Source organism: Scyliorhinus torazame, chromosome 13, assembly GCF_047496885.1.
Source record: "Scyliorhinus torazame isolate Kashiwa2021f chromosome 13, sScyTor2.1, whole genome shotgun sequence".
In the NCBI taxonomy this organism is placed as follows: domain Eukaryota; kingdom Metazoa; phylum Chordata; class Chondrichthyes; order Carcharhiniformes; family Scyliorhinidae; genus Scyliorhinus; species Scyliorhinus torazame.
The window spans coordinates 151,401,873-151,421,252 of NC_092719.1; the positions used below are offsets into that span (position 1 = coordinate 151,401,873).

Sequence of the window (19,380 nt, forward strand, 5' to 3'; positions counted from 1 at the left end):
AGCAACACTTGTTTGAAAGGCAAGCAAACAAACTTGCTAAATCCTGTGTTGTCACATGTTAGGCCTTGGTTGTCAACGTCAATGCTTTGTGGATTTATTGCACAGACCCACTGTTAAATACGCTTCAGCATTGGTTGGCAGGAAATGCCATTAACTTGATTGCGTGCAAAATTTCCTCCTCCTCTCATCCTTTCCATCGTTGCTCAATCCATACAGATAAATAGATAAATCCAAAGTCAACAAGATAGGTCATGTGACACCATTGACTGGCCTGCTATTGCCAAACTTTCAGAAATAAGTGGCCCTTTCCTGTTTGCAATATTATTGTAATTTCAATTTGAAACATGCATTGAATACATTTCAGGAATACTCCTATTGATTCCAACATTCCTTGAGGTCAATAGGAAAGTCTAAAATATTGCTGTTTTCCTTGACAGCTTCCAATGAAGAGAGGCTGATCAGAGGTCCATAGGGATGCTTCTAGTCTATATCAGCTGGGAATCTAAACCCATGAAGAATGTGTTGAAACAGATTTTTATCTGAACATAATAATCAGCAAGGTAAGATACATGATAATTTTGCATTTAAATATTATTTCAAATATATTAAGCAGCCATTTAAAAGCATCACTGGCTTGCCAATTTAAAAAAAATCTTTATGCTACCTAGACAGATGATTGACTACCAAAACTGTTGGCAGACAAGCAAACTACATATTTTACAGTGATGCATCTTTAAGGACAATGTGCCAACCGAGGAAATCAAAAGAAAAAGCTCATCAACAACCATTAAAAATCTGATAGAGTCTCAAAAAACTTGACAACACAAAAATAGCTTGAGCATATGCCTATGACAAATAGTTACACTGAAAGTGCAGTAGGATATGGGCTTGTCACAACATAAGCTACAGGTATACATGTCATATACAAGTCATTACTTGTAATAGTGGAAAAACCTGATTCAAAATGTTAGAAATTTCACTTATTTCTTCTGCAGAAAATGTATTCAATTGTAGATATGTATCAGCACACTCAGTGTCTTCGTGGGTTTCCTCTGGGTGCTCCGGTTTCCTCCCACAATCCAAAGATGTGCAGGTTAGGTGGATTGGCCGTGCTAAATTGCCCCTTAGTGACCAAAAAGGTTAGGTGGGGTTACTGGGTTACAGGGATAGGGTGGAGGTGTGGGGTGCTCTTTCCAAGGGTTGGCGCAGACTCAATGGGCCAAATGGCCTACTTCTGCCCTGTAAATTCTAGGAAAGTTGTTCAAGCTGATCAGTCATTTATGATTTATATGTTTGTCAGAGTAACACATGGATGCTCTTCTCCACCCTCTGTCAGTTCCTGTTCGCACTCCTCTCCCCTTAACCCTCCAAGTTAATACTTTAATTGATCTTTCTGTCTCCTCACCCCTCCTCAAGTTCACATCAGTAACCTGACCCCAAGTTCATGGCGATTCTTCTGTCTCCCGTCTTCTCTCAAGCCTCTCCTCAGTTCATGCCAGCAATCCATTTCCAATTCACTCTCTTTTCCTCCACCACCTCTCAATCCCTGCTGAGACTCTTTCTCTCCTTCTCTCAGTTCATGCTTCAATTTTTCCCCTTTTTCTCTTCTGCCCTCTGTTTTTAAATTGGCCACCTTCATCACCTGCCCCTTTTCTTTAGGCTAGCATTATTCCCATTCCCCCTTCCCCATATCCCCACTTCCTCCATAACCCCCCTTCCCCCATATCCCCCTTCCCCATATCCCCTTCACCCAAATCCCCCTTCCCTCATATCCCCCCTTTCCCCTTATCCCCCTTCCCCATATCCCCCTTCCCCCATATACCCCTTCCCCAATATACCCCTTCCCTATATCCCCTTCCCCCATATACCCCTTCCCTATATCCCCTTCCCCCTATCCCCTTCCCCCATATCCCCCATTTCCCCCCTTCCCCCATATCCCCCCTTCCCCCATATCCCCCTTCTCCCATATCCCCACTTCCACCCAAGCCCACATCCAAGCCCACAATCTGGATTCTTGTAAAACACGATGAGAGGTTTATGAGGGGTGATGCCCATACAATCAAGATGGTGATCTGCCTAAAACCCACACACTCTGCTGACGTCACTACATATCACATGGTGATGCATAGCCAACAGGAATGTTTTCTCTGATACATAGCAGTTTTGAATAACACTTTGAAGCCAGTGTCTGCTTCACTATGTTTGTGATGACAATTGGAGCTGTTCTGAATTTGTTCCGGATGCTGCTGCTCCAGGCACTGGAATTCTACCAAATTCCTGGAAAAGAATTCTTGTGAATGCTTGAGAGTTCAGGAGTTCCCACATACAGCACAAAGCAGGTCTCCATTTCCAGAGCAGCAGAATCCTTGGATAAGTGAAGGGGGAAGGGAGAATGTTCCATTTGAAACTGTGAGAAGAAGGACTGTGGTTTGGAATGAAGCAGGATGTCAGTTTTGAATGTGGGAGGGAGAAGAGTACTATCTGAATAAAGGAGGGAGTAGTAGAGTCATGCCGGCGGAGACAAAGGGGGAATGGTGCGGTGAGGCGAATGTAAGCTTGAATTGAGAAAGGAGGGGTCAAGGATGAATTGGCACAAGGGATGAGAGAATGATGCATGGTTTGAACAAACCGTAGTTGGTGCAGAGTGAGAAGATGGAAAGGACAGTGAACTTAAACTGTTGGTGAGGCAGGATATTGCTTCGCAATAAAAATGTTCTCATGAATTCCTAACCTAGTGATGATATCCTTTCATACTCGAACTGGAATTGTGTTGCTGGTCATCTTATGGAAGGTAAGATGTGACCTGCATATGATGTAAACTTCACATTTTGCCTCATCCTGTCTTCTACTTTGAGTTTGTAGAAGATGGCTGACACGGGAAGGCATCTCTCCAGCACCTTATTTAACTGCTTTTAATTAAATTGTAATATATACATTTCCAGAAAAAGCCACAACCACTTTAAATCCACAATTTTTCTGAAAACCCATTTGTTTGGAACCTGCGGTTAAGAATTTCTCCGGTTCACCATGTACAGCAACATCAAAAATCTATTTACATAGGTTACTTCTGTTGAGTATTTGCACCAAGGTTATCAATGATTTTTTTTTCAGAATGGATTTACAATTTCATTTGAAATACAATTGCAATGGATCTTTCATGGTGACAAGTGGAATGCTGAACTCTGGTCAGTGGATTCTCACCGTTCATCACTTGAAAACACATTCATCAACTATAATTGAGCCTGCCTGCACAACTAGTGGTACGCTCAATGACTGATAGAGTTTCATAATCTTTTATACAATCTTTAAAGAAAGGCCCCACTAAACTATCAACTGCATTTCCTCGTGCTTTTAAAGCACAGGAAGGTCAGCCCAGCTCCCTGGACAGTTCAGGTGGTAGTTGCACCATTTAGCATCATATTGCCTCTGACAGCTTAGGGGGGTCCCTGATTCAACCTGTGCTAAATTTTCTGGTATTAGCCACCTTTGTATTTAAGGCACTGGCAACTGGCTATTGTGTCTTTGGCCGATGAAGCAACATGCTGGCCAGTCACCCCTCCACACTGTGCATGTAGAAATCAAGTGGTTGCACTACCAGATAGGTTGTACTGTCCTCATGGTGAAATGGCATGCTAAAACTCACCATTCAAGTTCTCACATGACGAATGGCCACTTGAGATGCCAGAGGCTGGACTGTAATGGTGGAAGCACTTCAGCGTGAATAAGTGCATTCAGAAGAGGGGAAAACGAAAGAACCAAATAACAGTCTGGTTTGCTCGGTGAGCTGGTTAAATCCCTCAATCAGACCAGCAAAGACAATTAACAGTCAACTTTGAGCAAACAGCTGTCTCCTCTACTCATGCCTGACCTTCTTCGATGAACTCTGATGGGATTGTGTCAGGAGGCATTGAGGAAGCTCAACGATGAGCGTGAAACCGCGGAGATGTGAGCTGGCTCAATTTGTTGCATTCATTTGAATACGCTTGACATCATGGCTTGACACCACCCAGGACAAAACAGCCTGCTTGTTTGGCATCCCATCCAAATGACCACAAGACATAGAAGCAGAATTAGGCCAATCGGCCAATTGAGTCTGCTCCGCCATTCAATCATGGCTGATATTTTTCTCATCCCCATTCTCCTGTCTTCTCCCCATAACTCCTGATCCCCTTATTGATCAAAAATCTATCTATCTCTGTCTTAAAGACAATCAGTGATTTGGCCTCCACAGCTTTCTGCTGCAAAGAGTTCCACAGATTCACCACCCTTTTCCTCAAGAAATTCCTCCTCATCTCTGTTTTGAAGGATCATCCCTTTAGTCTGAGATTGTGACCTCTGGTTCTAGTTTTTCCTACAAGTGGAAACATCCTCTCCACGTCCACTCTATCCAGGCCTCGCAGTATCCTGTAAGTTTCAATAAGATTCTCCCTCATCCTTCTAAATTCCAATGAATACAGACCGAGTCCTCAACCGTTGCTCATACGACAAATACTTACTCCCTCCACAACCAACACACAGTGACAGCGGTGTGTACCATCTACAAAATGCACTTGCAGGAACTCACCAAGACTCCTTAGACAGCACCTCAAAACCCACAAATGCTACCATCTGGAAGGACGAAGGCAGCAGGCAGGTGGGAAACACCTGGAAGTTCTCTTCCAAGTCACTCACCATCCTGCCTTGGAAATATATTACCGTTCCTTCACTATCGCTGACAGAAGATCCTAGAACTCCCTCCTAACAGCACTGTGGGTGTGCCTACACCACAGGTACTGCAGCTGTTCAAGAAGGCAGCTCGTCACCACCTTCTCAAGAGCAATTAGGGATGGGCAATAAATGCTGGCCTAACCAGTGACGTCCACATCTCATGAATTAATAAACAAAATATAGTGAGGGACAAACTGCGACTGATTGGATAGAGACTCATTTGATGGTGTTTGTGATGCTCCACAATCCAAAAAGTAGGAGGGAATAATGAGAAAGAGAGGAAATGGAATTGGGTAGCACTTTATAAAGACGTGGAGCTACTGCTGCAATGGTTTAGACAGAGTAGGCCCTGGTGTTCTATGAAATAAAAACAGAGCATACTGGGAATGCTCAACAGGTCTGGCAGCATCTGTGGAGAGAGAAACAGAGTAGGCATTTGATTCTGTGACCTTTAATCAGAACTGAGGAAAGTTGTAAATGTAGTTGGTGTTGATGAAGTGAAAGGGGGAGGGTAAGAAAAAGAACAAAAGGGAATGTAGGCGGTAAGGTAGCAGGCAGAAGAGATTGCATGGTGCATGGCCAATAGGAATGGCCATGGGATAAGTGAAGAAACAAAAAAGAGGCTCCTGAATGTCAGGATCCTGAATAGATGTCATCTGAAAGCAAAAAAGGAATAGGAGAGAACAAGTGGAAATAAAATCTCTACCATCAAAGAAAAGTGTAACAAAATTGAGGCAGAAGTTTCGCTCTCCAATTATTAAACTCAATGTTGAGTCCAGAAGGTTGTGAAGTGCCCAGCCAAAGATGAGGTGCCATGCTTTGAGATCGCATTCAGCTTCTTTGGAATTCTGCAGGAGTCCAAGGACAGAAAGGTCAAAGTGGAAGCAAGGTGTAGAATTAAAATGGAAGTCATACTTGCCGACTGAATGGAAATCCACAAAGCTGTCCTCCATAATGTAGAGCATACAGCATTGTGAGCAGTGAATACAGCATATTAAAATTGAAAAAAGTTCCAGTAAATCACTGTTTCATGTAAAGAGTGTTCGGATATCTCCAGCGCTTGCACGAAAATGTAACAGAGGGGAAGGACAAGTTGTGGGTGACTAAAGAGTAGACCAGGGTGCCATCTGAATGCTGTGAAAGGGAAGGAGAGGGGAAGATAGGCTGGGTGGAGGTGTTATGCTGGAGGTGGTGGAAATTGCAGATGATGATCTGTTGAATATGGAAGTTGGTGGGGCCGAAGGTGAGTCCTATCATGGTTCTGGGTGGGAGGGGAAAAGGTGAAAGCAGAAGTGCATGAAATAGTGAAGCATTCTTTCAACCCCAATGAGGGAAATTGTTGGTCGAGAAATAACATCGGAAGCATGGAAGGGTGCATTGTCCGAAAAGATTCATTGGTGATGGGGTACCTGGGAGAATGGAATGGATTTCTTACAGGAAACAGGGTGTGGTGAAGTGTCGTTGAGGTATCTGTGGGAATCGATGAACTTATCATGAATATTCATTGATAGCCTTCCACCAGAAATGAAGGCACAGATGTCAAGGAAAGGAAGGGAAAACTTTAATATGGACTATGTGAAGGTGAGAGAAGGATAGATTTGAAGAGATGTCAGTTACGTTTTCCAATTCAGGCTGAAAGCAGGAATTGGCACGAATACGGTCATCAATGCACCAGTTAAAGAGGTGAAGGAGGAGCCTGAACAGAACTGTAACATAGAATGTCCTACGTATCTCACACAAAGGCATGATGTGGGGATGCCGGCATTGGACTGGGATGAGCACAGTAAGAAGTCTTACAACGCCAGGTTAAAGTCCAACAGGTTTGTTTCAAACACTAGCTTTCGGAGCACTGCTCCTTCCTCAGGTTCACCTGAGGAAGGAGCAGAGCTCCGAAAGCTAGTGTTTGAAACAAACCTGTTGGACTTTAACCTGGTGTTGTAAGACTTCTTACTGTGCACACAAAGGCAAGCAGAGCTAGGACCCATCTTGAGGTTTATCTTGTTGCTAACTTTGCCTTAGTTTAATTGCTCTGTTTTATCACCTTTGCTCTTGAGTCGCCAGGTATCTTTATGATACCGCACGTGGTTCAAGTCCAAGTAATGATCAATAATCCAATACACCGATTAGTAAGATTTAAATCAAAGCACATTTATTATACACAGTAATCACTACTCATGCACAAATTCTACGTTTAAGCTACTTCTACAACTAACAGGCCTATACTTAACTTGGAACTGGCCCACCAGGTCAGGGAAACAAATGGCCTTTCATTCAGGTTCTGAGCCTGTGGGATTCGAAGTTGGTACAGATTGATAGCTAGCAGCGCCCATCGCGTGGCGAGCATTGAAGTAAGACTTACAGGTTCGATCAGCTGCTGAAGAGTGAAGAGAGCTGAGGAAGAGAGCGATTTTAACTTGGGGCTTAATTCCCGCCTTTCGGGGCGGACCCTGTACCTGGTCCCAAGTGATTGGACTTTGTCCCAATCACTTGGTTCGATTTTCTCCAATGCTGGAGCGGTTCCCTGATCGATGGGCGGTCTTGAGGTGGTTGTTCACCTCCTTTTGTGTCGGCTTCTGCTGGCGCCGAAGAGTCTGGTTTGGCTTTGTGTGTCTAAATGTTGCTTATTGTTCCCGGGGATTGCTCATTAGTATGCAGATGGCTGTTGTTTTGTTATGCTGATGGTTGCTGGTATCGATCTTGTCTGGCCTTTCCAGAGGTAAATACACAGCCAACCTGCAGCTACTGGTTTTTGTCTTGTTGGCTGACTTTCCCATCAGCCTTTGCCGTTCGCCATTTCGAATCGGGAGTTGGCCATTTTAAGTGGCTACAATCTGGAGGAACTAAGCAGAGCTGAAGGATTGTTCAATGCGAAAACAAGTTAAACCAGGTGGAGGAGAGTGGTGATTGATGGGGATTGGTTGGGCCTATATTCAAGGAAGAAATTGTCAGCCTGATTGGGCGTGGAAGTGTTCTTTGACTGTCTACCACTAGATGCAGCTGTACTGAAACATCTGCTGCTAAAATCCAGGATTTCCTCTTCTGCATCCTCATTTTGAGTTCATCCTTCAGCTGTAACAATAACTAACTAGTTCAATTGTCAAATTGTATGCAGAAAGCTGTAAATCAAAGAACTTTTATCTACACCTGAATAAGGTTTGTATGCATTTGAATGGAGTTACAACCGATTTTCATCAACAGAAATGCACATATATTCAATTTGATGTGGTTGGAAATGGTCATAATTCTACTGACCAATTGTTAGCTCCCCACTACTCAAATTAACACTACCTATTACGCACAATAGCGCAGTGGTTAGCATTGTTGCTTCACAGCACCAGGGTCCTGGGTTCGATTCCCGCTTGGGTCTGTACAGAGTCTGCATGTTCTCTCTGTGTCTGCGTGGGTTTGCTCCGGGCGCTCTGGTTTCCTTCCACATATCCGGAAAGACATGCTGTTAGGTGAATTGGACATACTGAATTCTCCCTCCGTGTACCCGAACAGGCGCTGGAGTGTGGCGACTAGAGGATTTTTACAGTAACCTCATTGAGGTGTTAATGTAAGCCTACTTGCGACAGTAATAAAAATTATTTATTTATTCATCTCTCCCACTTTCAGTACCCAGACAGACCCAACAAACTCACTCTGCTTGATGTAAGCTGATCCTCTACCAAAAACTGTCAAGAAATTGTCCTACAATCTCTTGATCTTTAATGCATAGTGTACACGAAATATATGAAACTAAATACAAATATCCATGTATGCAGTGTAGGCACAATGTAACTGATAATGCATGATAAAGAAAGTGTGTGAGCTTTTGCAATTCATTAAAACTTAACAAAACCTATGATATCATCACTCCACAAGCTGATTTAGTTCCTTTTGTTTTTAAGTTCCCTCACAGATACCCATATACAGGGGCAGCACGGTAGCCTTGTGGATAGCACAATTGCTTCACAGCTCCAGGGTCCCAGGTTCGATTCTGGCTTGGGTCACTGTCTGTGCGGAGTCTGCACATCCTCCCCGTGTGTGCGTGGGTTTCCTCCGGGTGCTCCGGTTTCCTCCCACAGTCCAAAGATGTGCGGGTTAGGTGGATTGGCCATGATAAATTGCCCTTAGTGTCCAAAATTGCCCTTAGTGTTGGGTGGGGTTACTGGGTTATGGGGATAGGGTGGAGGTGTTGACCTTGGGTAGGGTGCTCTTTCCAAGAGCCGGTGCAGACTCGATGGGCTGACTGGCCTCCTTCTGCACTGTAAATTCTATGATAATCTATGATATTCTTCTCCCTTCATTAGCCTCCTTTAGCTTACTTTAGGATGGGTCACAGCCCCCATCTAGCGCCCCTCTAGAATATAGAACATACAGTGCAGAAGGAGGGCATTCGGCCCATCGAGTCTGCACCGACCCACTTTAAGCCCTCACTAACCCTATAACCCCCCCTAACCTGTTTTTTTTGGACACGAAGGATAATTTAGCATGTCCAATCCACCTAACCACAGTCTTTGGACTGTGGGGGGAAACCGGAGCACCCGGAGGAATCCCACGTAGACACACGGGGAGAACGTGCAGACTCCGCACAGACAGTGACCCAGCAGGGAATCGAACATGGGACCCTGGCGCTGTGAAGCCACAGTGCTAACCACTGTGCTACCGTGCTGCCCTCTAACCGATCAGTGTGACAGAATAGCTCAGTATGAAGTTCTTCATCCTTCCTGGTGAGGTTCTGGACAACAGAAGGCAGGTCATTTTCCTGATAGCATGGGGCTCAAGGGTCAGGAACTTGTCCAGTGCTGAGTTGACATGACCCTACATCTTTCCAGCACAAGTGGGCATATGGTGGACTAACATAAATCTCAGGTAACTGGCTAATCTTCTTGTAACTCATCTTTTGCAAACGAGATGAGTGTTAGTAAGAGAAAATGCTTCTGAGTTTTTCCGTGCATTGTCCATGAATGAGCTCTGGATGTCTGCACTGATGTTTCAAACACTGCTGTCAATTTACACATAGCCGCAACTTGTCTTTCTCCGCTTGTGTTTTTACTCTCTCTATCAGGATGCGATTCTGTGCAAAATCGATGCTCCTCACTCACTGGCTGCTGCTCCTCTCCACTTTAATGCTTTGCTGTAAGTTGCTGTCTGCGTCCAGTCACCACCCACGAGGCCACTCAGGTAAGCAGTTCCTCAACAACTCTCACCGAATATTTAGACTGAGCTTCATGTGACTGCATATTATAACCCATCAGACATCTGAGAATGCTCTTATTCTTCATTAACTGTCATGTGTACTCGATATCATTGCAGTTTGTATCTGTTAAATGAAAGCAATCAATCTAGTTCTCCAGGTTATATTGATTTTTAATTTTTATACTTGTAACTTGATGCCTTTGTGGTGCAAAAAAATGGCTTTATGATTGAGAAACCTAGATCAAGCACCAAGGCCTGTAGAAATGGGATTGCCAATGTTGAAAGGAGCTGAAGAGATGAGGAGATAAATCATGTGATAATTAGATGACACCAAGCTCAGGGTTTAAAGCTGTACAGATAACGTACAAATAAGTGGCAAGGTATTCTGCAGTGCTGAAGCACGGGGTGAAATTGTTTTAAATGGGGATTGTTTTGGGGGGGTTCCATTTTCAGCTCTTTATTTTGAAAATGCAGGCTGGTAACCAGAGAGCAAAAAACCTCAGCCCGTGTGTAGATTCTATAACCAGGAGCAAAGAGTGCAAAAGTAAAACAGTTATAGTGGATGTAGAAAAATAAATTTCAAAGAATCATAGAATTTAGAAGTGCAGAAGGAGGCCATTCGGCCCATCGAGTCTGCACCGGCCCTCACAAAGGGCAACCTACCGAAGCCCACACCTCCACCCTATCCCTAAGAGTTAGGTCACTCTTGAATTTTATGTGTACTTCTGGGCACCACCATCATCAAAGTGACATTGAGCCTTAGAAAATGCAGAGCATAGACTCACCAGGAAAGGGAAACCATAGCAACAAGAAGAGATTCAAAATACTGGGATTATTTGTACTGGGATAGAGAAGGCTAAAAGGGGGTTTAATAGATTTTTAAAAAATTATGAAGGGTTTTGAAGGACTGAGTAGAGAAAGACTATTTCCTTTGGTTGGGGGAATGAAGGATCATCAATTCAAAATGATCACAGAGAGTGAGGAAAAGAATTAGGAACAATTTGTCTACGGTGCTGTTAAGCGGCACTTACTCAGCAATAACCTGCTCATTGCCGCCGCTCAGTTTGGGGTCTGCCAGGGCCACTTAGCTCCTGAACTGACTACATTCCAGCCTTGGTCCAAACATGATCAAAAGAGTTGAACAACAGAGGTAAGAGTTACTGCTCATTACATCAAAGCAGGATTTGATCGAGCATCAAGGAGCTGGGGCAAAACTGGAGTCAGCGGGAATCACGGGAAAAATGCTCCACTGGTTGGAGTTATACCTAACAAAAAGGAAGATGGTTGTAGTTGTTGGAGGTCAACCATCTTAGCCCCGGGACATCGCTGCAAGAGTTCCTTAGGGTAGTGTCCTAGCACAACCACCTTCACAATGTTCAGCACCATTCACAACTCCTCAGATACTGAAGCAGTTCAGTTCATGTCCATTTGCAGAAAGACTGAGATAATATGCAGGCTTGGGCTGATAAGTGGCAAGTAACATTCATGCTGTACAATTGCCAGGCAATGTTCATCTTCAACAAGAGAGAATCTAACCATCTCCCCATGACGTTTGATGCTTTTACTTTTTAAAAAAAAAAATATTTTATTGAAAATCTTTGGTCAACCAACACAGTACATTGTGCATCCTTTACACAATATTATAACAACACAAATAACAATGACCTATTTTATAAACAAAAAATGAATAAATAATAAATAACAAAAATGAAAACTAACCCTAATTGGCAACTGCCTTATCACAAGTAACACTCTCCAAAAATATAATTTAACAGTCCAATATATAATTATCTGTCGCAACGACCTATACATATTATACAGTATATATTAACAACCCTGAGAGTCCTTCTGGTTCCTCCTCCCCCCTCCCCCCCCCCACACCCCCCTCCGCCCCCCCCCCCCCCCGATCCTGCGCTGCTGCTGCTGCCTTCTTTTTTCCATTCCATCTATCTTTCTGCGAGGTATTCGACGAACGGTTGCCACCGCCTGGTGAACCCTTGAGCCGACCCCCTTAGAACGAACTTAATCCACTCTAGCTTTATAAACCCTGCCATGTCATTTATCCAGGTCTCCACCCCCGGGGGCTTGGCTTCTTTCCACATTAACAATATCCTGCGCCGGGCTACTCGGGACACAAAGGCCAAAACATCGGCCTCTCTCGCCTCCTGCACTCCCGGCTCTTGTGCAACCCCAAATATAGCCAACCCCCAGCTTGGTTCGACCCGGACCCCCACTACTTTTGAAAGCACCTTTGTCACCCCCATCCAAAACCCCTGTAGTGCCGGGCATGACCAGAACATATGGGTATGATTCGCTGGGCTTCTCGAGCACCTCGCACACCTATCCTCCACCCCAAAAAATTTACTGAGCCGTGCTCCAGTCATATGCGCCCTGTGTAATACCTTAAACTGAATCAGGCTTAGCCTGGCACACGACGACGACGAGTTTACCCTGCTTAGGGCATCTGCCCACAGCCCCTCCTCGATCTCCTCCCCCAGCTCTTCTTCCCATTTCCCTTTTAGTTCATCTACCATAGTCTCCCCTTCGTCCCTCATTTCCCTATATATATCTGACACCTTACCATCCCCCACCCATGTCTTTGAGATCACTCTGTCCTGCACCTCTTGTGTCGGGAGCTGCGGGAATTCCCTCACCTGTTGCCTCGCAAAAGCCCTCAGTTGCATATACCTGAATGCATTCCCTTGAGGCAACCCATATTTCTCGGTCAGCGCTCCCAGACTCGCGAACTTCCCATCCACAAACAGATCTTTCAGTTGCGTTATTCCTGCTCTTTGCCACATTCCATATCCCCCATCCATTCCCCCCGGGGCAAACCTATGGTTGTTTCTTATCGGGGACCCCCCAAGGCTCCAGTCTTTCCCCTATGCCGTCTCCACTGTCCCTAAACCTTCAGTGTAGCCACCACCAACGGGCTTGTGGTGTAGTTCCTCGGTGAGAACGGCAATGGGGCTGTCACCATAGCCTGTAGGCTAGTCCCCCTACAGGACGCCCTCTCTAATCTCTTCCACGCCGCTCCCTCCTCCTCTCCCATCCACTTACTCACCATTGAAATATTAGCGGCCCAATAATACTCACTTAGGCTCGGTAGTGCCAGCCCCCCCCTATCCCTGCTACGCTGTGAGAATCCCTTCCTCACTCTCGGGGTCTTCCCGGCCCACACAAAACCCATGATGCTCTTTTCAATCCTTTTAAAAAAAGCCTTCGTGATCACCACCGGGAGGCACTGAAACACAAAGAGGAATCTCGGGAGGACCACCATCTTAACCGCCTGCACCCTCCCTGCCAGTGACAGGGATACCATATCCCATCTCTTGAAATCCTCCTCCATTTGTTCCACCAACCGCGTTAAATTTAACCTATGCAATGTGCCCCAATTCTTGGCTATCTGGATCCCCAGGTAACGAAAGTCCCTTGTTACCTTCCTCAACGGCAGGTCCTCTATTTCTCTACTCTGCTCCCCTGGATGCACCATAAACAACTCACTTTTCCCCATGTTCAATTTATACCCTGAAAAATCCCCAAACTCCTCAAGTATCCGCATTATTTCTGGCATCCCCTCCGCCGGGTCTGCCACGTATAGTAGCAAATCGTCCGCATACAAAGATACCCGGTGCTCTTCTCCTCCCCTAAGTACTCCCCTCCACTTCTTGGAACCCCTCAACGCTATCGCCAGGGGCTCAATCGCCAGTGCAAACAATAATGGGGACAGAGGGCATCCCTGCCTTGTCCCTCTATGGAGCCGAAAATATGCAGATCCCCGTCCATTCGTGACCACGCTCGCCATCGGGGCCCTATACAACAGCTGCACCCATCTAACATACCCCTCTCCAAAACCAAATCTCCTCAACACCTCCCACAAATAATCCCACTCCACTCTATCAAATGCTTTCTCGGCATCCATCACCACTACTATCTCCGTTTCCCCCTCTGGTGGGGCCATCATCATTACCCCCAACAGCCTCCGTATATTCGTGTTCAGCTGTCTCCCCTTCACAAACCCAGTTTGGTCCTCGTGGACCACCCCCGGGACACATTCCTCTATTCTCATTGCCATTACCTTGGCCAGGATCTTGGCATCTACATTTAGGAGGGAAATAGGTCTATAGGACCCGCATTGTAGCGGGTCCTTTTCCTTCTTTAAGAGAAGCGATATCGTTGCTTCAGACATAGTCGGGGGCAGTTGTCCCCTTTCCTTTGCCTCATTAAAGGTCCTTGTCAATACCGGGGCGAGCAAGTCCACATATTTTCTATAGAATTCGACTGGGAATCCATCCGGTCCCGGGGCCTTTCCCGCCTGCATGCTCCTAATTCCTTTCACCACTTCTTCTACCTCGATCTGTGCTCCCAGTCCCACCCTTTCCTGCTCTTCCACCTTGGGAAATTCCAGCCGATCCAAGAAGCCCATCATTCTCTCCCTCCCATCCGGGGGTTGAGCTTCATATAATTTTTTATAAAATGTCTTGAACACTCCATTCACTCTCTCCGCTCCCCGCTCCATCTCTCCTTCCTCATCCCTCACTCCCCCTATTTCCCTCGCTGCTCCCCTTTGCCTCAATTGGTGTGCCAGCAACCTGCTCGCCTTCTCCCCATATTCGTACTGTACACCCTGTGCCTTCCTCCATTGTGCCTCTGCAGTGCCCGTAGTCAGCAAGTCAAATTCTACATGTAGCCTTTGCCTTTCCCTGTACAGTCCCTCCTCCAGTGCTTCCGCATATTGTCTGTCCACCCTCAAAAGTTCTTGCAGCAACCGCTTCCGTTCCTTACTCTCCTGCTTCCCTTTATGTGCCCTTATTGATATCAGCTCCCCTCTAACCACCGCCTTCAACGCCTCCCAGACCACTCCCACCTGGACCTCCCCATTATCATTGAGTTCCAATTACTTTTCAATGCACCCCCTCACCCTTAGACACACCCCCTCATCTGCCATTAGTCCCATGTCCATTCTCCAGGGTGGGCGCCCTCCTGTTTCCTCCCCTATCTCCAAGTCTACCCAGTGTGGAGCGTGATCCGAAATGGCTATAGCCGTATACTCCGTTCCCCTCACCTTCGGGATCAACGCCCTTCCCAGCACAAAAAAGTCTATTCGCGAGTAGACTTTATGGACATAGGAGAAAAACGAGAACTCCTTACTCCTAGGTCTGCTAAATCTCCACGGGTCTACACCTCCCATCTGCTCCATAAAATCTTTAAGTACCTTGGCTGCTGCCGGCCTCCTTCCAGTCCTGGACTTCGACCTATCCAGCCCTGGTTCCAACACCGTATTAAAATCTCCCCCCATTGTCAGCTTTCCCATCTCTAGGTCCGGAATGCGTCCTAGCATCCGCCTCATAAAATTGGCATCATCCCAGTTCGGGGCATATACGTTTACCAAAACCACCGTCTCCCCCTGTAGTTTGCCACTCACCATCACGTATCTGCCCCCGTTATCCGCCACTATAGTCTTTGCCTCGAACATTACCCGCTTCCCCACTAATATAGCCACCCCCCTGTTTTTCGCATCTAGCCCCGAATGGAACACCTGCCCCACCCATCCTTTGCATAGCCTAACCTGGTCTATCAGTTTCAGGTGCGTTTCCTGTAACATAACCACATCTGCCTTAAGTTTCTTAAGGTGTACGAGTACCCGTGCCCTCTTTATCGGCCCGTTCAACCCTCTCACGTTCCACGTGATCAGCCGGGTTGGGGGGCTTCCTACCTCCCCCCCTTGTCCATTAGCCATCCCCTTTTTCCAGCTCCTCACCCGGTTCCCACGCAGCTGTATCTCCCCCAGGCGGTGCCCCCCCGCCCATCCCCCCCCATACCAGCTCCCCCCTCTCCCCAGCAGCAGCAACCCAGTAATTCCCCCCTCCCACCCCCCCCCCGCTAGATCCCCCGCTAGCGTAATTACTCCCCCCATGTACGGGCAGCACGGTAGCCTTGTGGATAGCACAATTGCTTCACAGCTCCAGGGTCCCAGGTTCGATTCCAGCTTGGGTCACTGTCTGTGCGGAGTCTGCACATCCTCCCCGTGTGTGCGTGGGTTTCCTCCGGGTGCTCCGGTTTCCTCCCACTGTCCAAAGATGTGCAGGTTAGGTGGATTGGCCATGATAAATTGCCCTTAGTGTCCAAAATTGCCCTTAGTGTTGGGTGGGGTTACTGGGTTATGGGGATAGGGTGGCGGTGTTGACCTTGGGTAGGGTGCTCTTTCCAAGAGCCGGTGCAGACTCAATGGGCCGAATGGCCTCCTTCTGCACTGTAAATTCTATGATTCTATGTTGCTCCCAGAAGTCAGCAAACTCTGGCCGACCTCGGCTTCCCCCGTGACCTCGGCTCGCACCGTGCGACGCCCCCTCCTTCCTGCTTCTCTATTCCCGCCATGATTATCATAGCGCGGGAACCAAGCCCGCGCTTCTCCCTTGGCCCCGCCCCCAATGGCCAACGCCCCATCTCCTCCACCTCCCCTCCTCCCCCCATCACCAGCTGTGGAAGAGAGAAAAGTTACCACATCGTAGGATTAGTACATAAAACTCCTCTTTCCCCCCTTTTTAACCCCCCTCTTCGCCCCCCACATTCGCCCCACCACTTTGTTCAAACGTTCTTTTTAATAACCCGCTCATTCCAGTTTTTCTTCCACAATAAAAGTCCCGCTTCATCCGCCGTCTCAAAGTAGTGGTGCCTCCCTCGATATGTGACCCACAGTCTTGCCGGTTGCAGCATTCCAAATTTTATCTTCTTTTTATGAAGCACCGCCTTGGCCCGATTAAAGCTCGCCCTCCTTCTCGCCACCTCCGCACTCCAGTCTTGATAAACGCGGATCACCGCGTTCTCCCATTTACTGCTCCGAGTTTTCTTTGCCCATCTAAGGACCATTTCTCTATCCTTAAAACGGAGGAATCTCACCACTATGGCTTTGGGAATTTCTCCTGCTCTCGGTCCTCGTGCCATCACTCGGTATGCTCCCTCCACCTCCAACGGACCCGCCGGGGCCTCCGCTCCCATTAACGAGTGCAGCATCGTGCTCACATATGCCCCGACGTCCGCTCCCTCCGCACCTTCAGGAAGACCAAGAATCCTCAGGTTGTTCCTCCTTGCGTTGTTCTCCAGTGCCTCCAACCTTTCCACACATCGTTTCTGATGTGCCTCATGCGTCTCCGTCTTCACCACCAGGCCCTGTATGTCGTCCTCATTCTCGGCTGCCTTTGCCTTCACGACCCGAAGCTCCCGCTCCTGGGTCTTTTGTTCCTCCTTTAGCCCTTCGATCGCCTGTAGTATCGGGGCCAACAGCTCTTTCTTCATTTCCTTTTTGAGCTCTTCCACACAGCATTTCAAGAACTCTTGTTGTTCAGGGCCCCATGTTAAACTGCCACCTTCCGACGCCATCTTGGTTTTTGCTTGCCTTCCTTGCCGCTGCTCTAAAGGATCCACTGCAATCCGGCCACTTTCTCCTCCTTTTTTCATCCGTATCCAGGGGGGATTCCCTTCTGGTTTACCGCAGTGTTTTTAGCCGTCAAAATTGCCGTTGGGGCTCTATCAAGAGCCCAAAAGTCCGTTTCACCGGGAGCTGCCGAAACGTGCGACTCAGCTGGTCATCGCCGCACCCGGAAGTCCGATGCTTTTACTATTGCTGGTCCCCCACTGTCAACATCCTGGGGGTACCATTGACCAGAAACTCAACTGGGCCAGCCATATAAATACTGTGGCTACAGGAGCAGGTTAATGGCTGGAAACATTGTGGCGAATAACCCACCTCCTAACTCCCTAAAACCTGTTGAGCATCTACAAGGCACAAGTCAGGAGTGTGATGGAATACTCTCCACTTTCCTGGATGAGTGCAGCTCCAACAACACCCAAGAAACTCGACACCATCCAGTAAAAAGCAGGCCACTAGACTGGCACCCCTTCTGCATTCACTCCCTCCACCACCAACACATAATGGCAGTAGCGTGCACTATCTATGAGACACACTGCAGCAACTTACCAAATTCCTTCGGCAACACCTTCCAAATCCGCATTTTTTAACCACCTTGTAGGACAAGGGCAGCAGATGCATGGGAACACCACCACCTGCAAGTTCCCCTCCAAGGGGAACACACCATCCTGATTTGGAAATATATTGCTGTTCCTTCACTGTGGTTGGGTCAAAATCCTGGAATTCCCTTCCTAGCAGCACTGTGGGTGTTCCTACACCACATGAACTTCATTGGTTTAAGAAGGCATCTCACCATCACCTTCTCAAGGATAATAAGGGATGGGCAATGAATGTTGGCCTGGCCAGCTTACGCCAACATCCCATGAATGGATATTTTAAAACAATCTCTTTGTGCAGAAGGTTATTGGAACATGGAGTGCTTTGCCACAGGGAATAGTTGAGGCCTAGATCATTATATATTTTAACGGAACAGTGGATATGTATTTGATGAAGGAGGAGGTAGAGCATTATTGGGAGAGAGCTAGCCTGTAGATTTAGTTTTGTATTGGTCTAGTGAAGAACGAACACAGAACTAAAGGTGGAATGGCCTTCCTCTGTGCTGTAAATCTCTAGAGATAAAGAGTTAAGAGGATGATATACTTCTGTTTGTGAAAGAACAAAACAGAAACAGCCAAGGAAGTAAGGACAGTGTGCCAAAAGCAAAGGAAAAAACCCCAGAGGAAACCAGTTAAATCCACTTGTGTGCATATCAGGTAATGCTGGGTTTTACTGAGTTATAGTTTGTTGTTGACTGGTTGACATCAGTCTCACTTTTTCTGTTGGATAGAATTTGAATCATTACCAAATTTCCTATCCTCTCTGATTCTAATGCATATAATACATTATTTTATATTGTGTGGCATTTTTGCACCAGCAAATTGTTACAAAAGTATGTACCTACTGTTGTTATAATCTTACCTTTTGAAACCAAGGTGTTCCCTCTTTGTTTTTCTCTCTCTATATGTGTGTGTGTGTTTATAATGTCAATTCATTATTTGTCCAATGAGTTAAATGAAATGCTTGAGGACTAATACAGGTTTTGAAAAGGCTGAGAGTATGCCAATGATTGTACCTTCATTCCTTTGTTAAATGTGTTATTCAAACCTGTTAAATATTAAGTGTTCTGATTTATGATATGATTCATTCCACGAGCACTCTGAATAAAGAGACAAATGTGAATGAGGCTGGTATTATCAGAGATATGCTTCATCTTGGGTTATAAAGGTGACTCCTGCACACTGTACATCAACATGCACAATGTGCACTTGTGCAGTTGAAAACCACATCAATGAGCAGGAGTGTGAGAGAGACCAAACAGCCTGACTGAATGAGGATGCAATGGTTTGTTCTGCCCTTCACCTGTATCTAGGTACAGGTCTGTTTGTGTGTAAATAGCAAATATTGCCACCAATCAATTGGAAATTGATTGCTGGGCAAAGATGTGAATAAAGTATGTTGGGTGGGATTCTCCACTGGCGGGGTCCTCAGGTTTGCTGGCAGCACACTCACGCCCATGGATTTCC

The 19,380-nt window shown here is 46.5% G+C and overlaps 1 protein-coding gene across 1 annotated transcript in view; it reads left to right on the forward strand.

The window, feature by feature from the left end:
- Positions 1–445: 445 nt before the first annotated feature.
- The window catches only part of tafa4b (TAFA chemokine like family member 4b), a 549,050-nt gene continuing 530,115 nt past the window's right edge, over positions 446–19,380 (forward strand). The window contains exons 1-2 of the mRNA XM_072472294.1: positions 446–560; positions 9,758–9,873. Of these exons, the coding sequence (XP_072328395.1) occupies positions 9,759–9,873 (115 nt within the window). The 5' untranslated portion in view covers positions 446–560; position 9,758. The remainder of the gene's footprint in view (positions 561–9,757; positions 9,874–19,380) is intronic.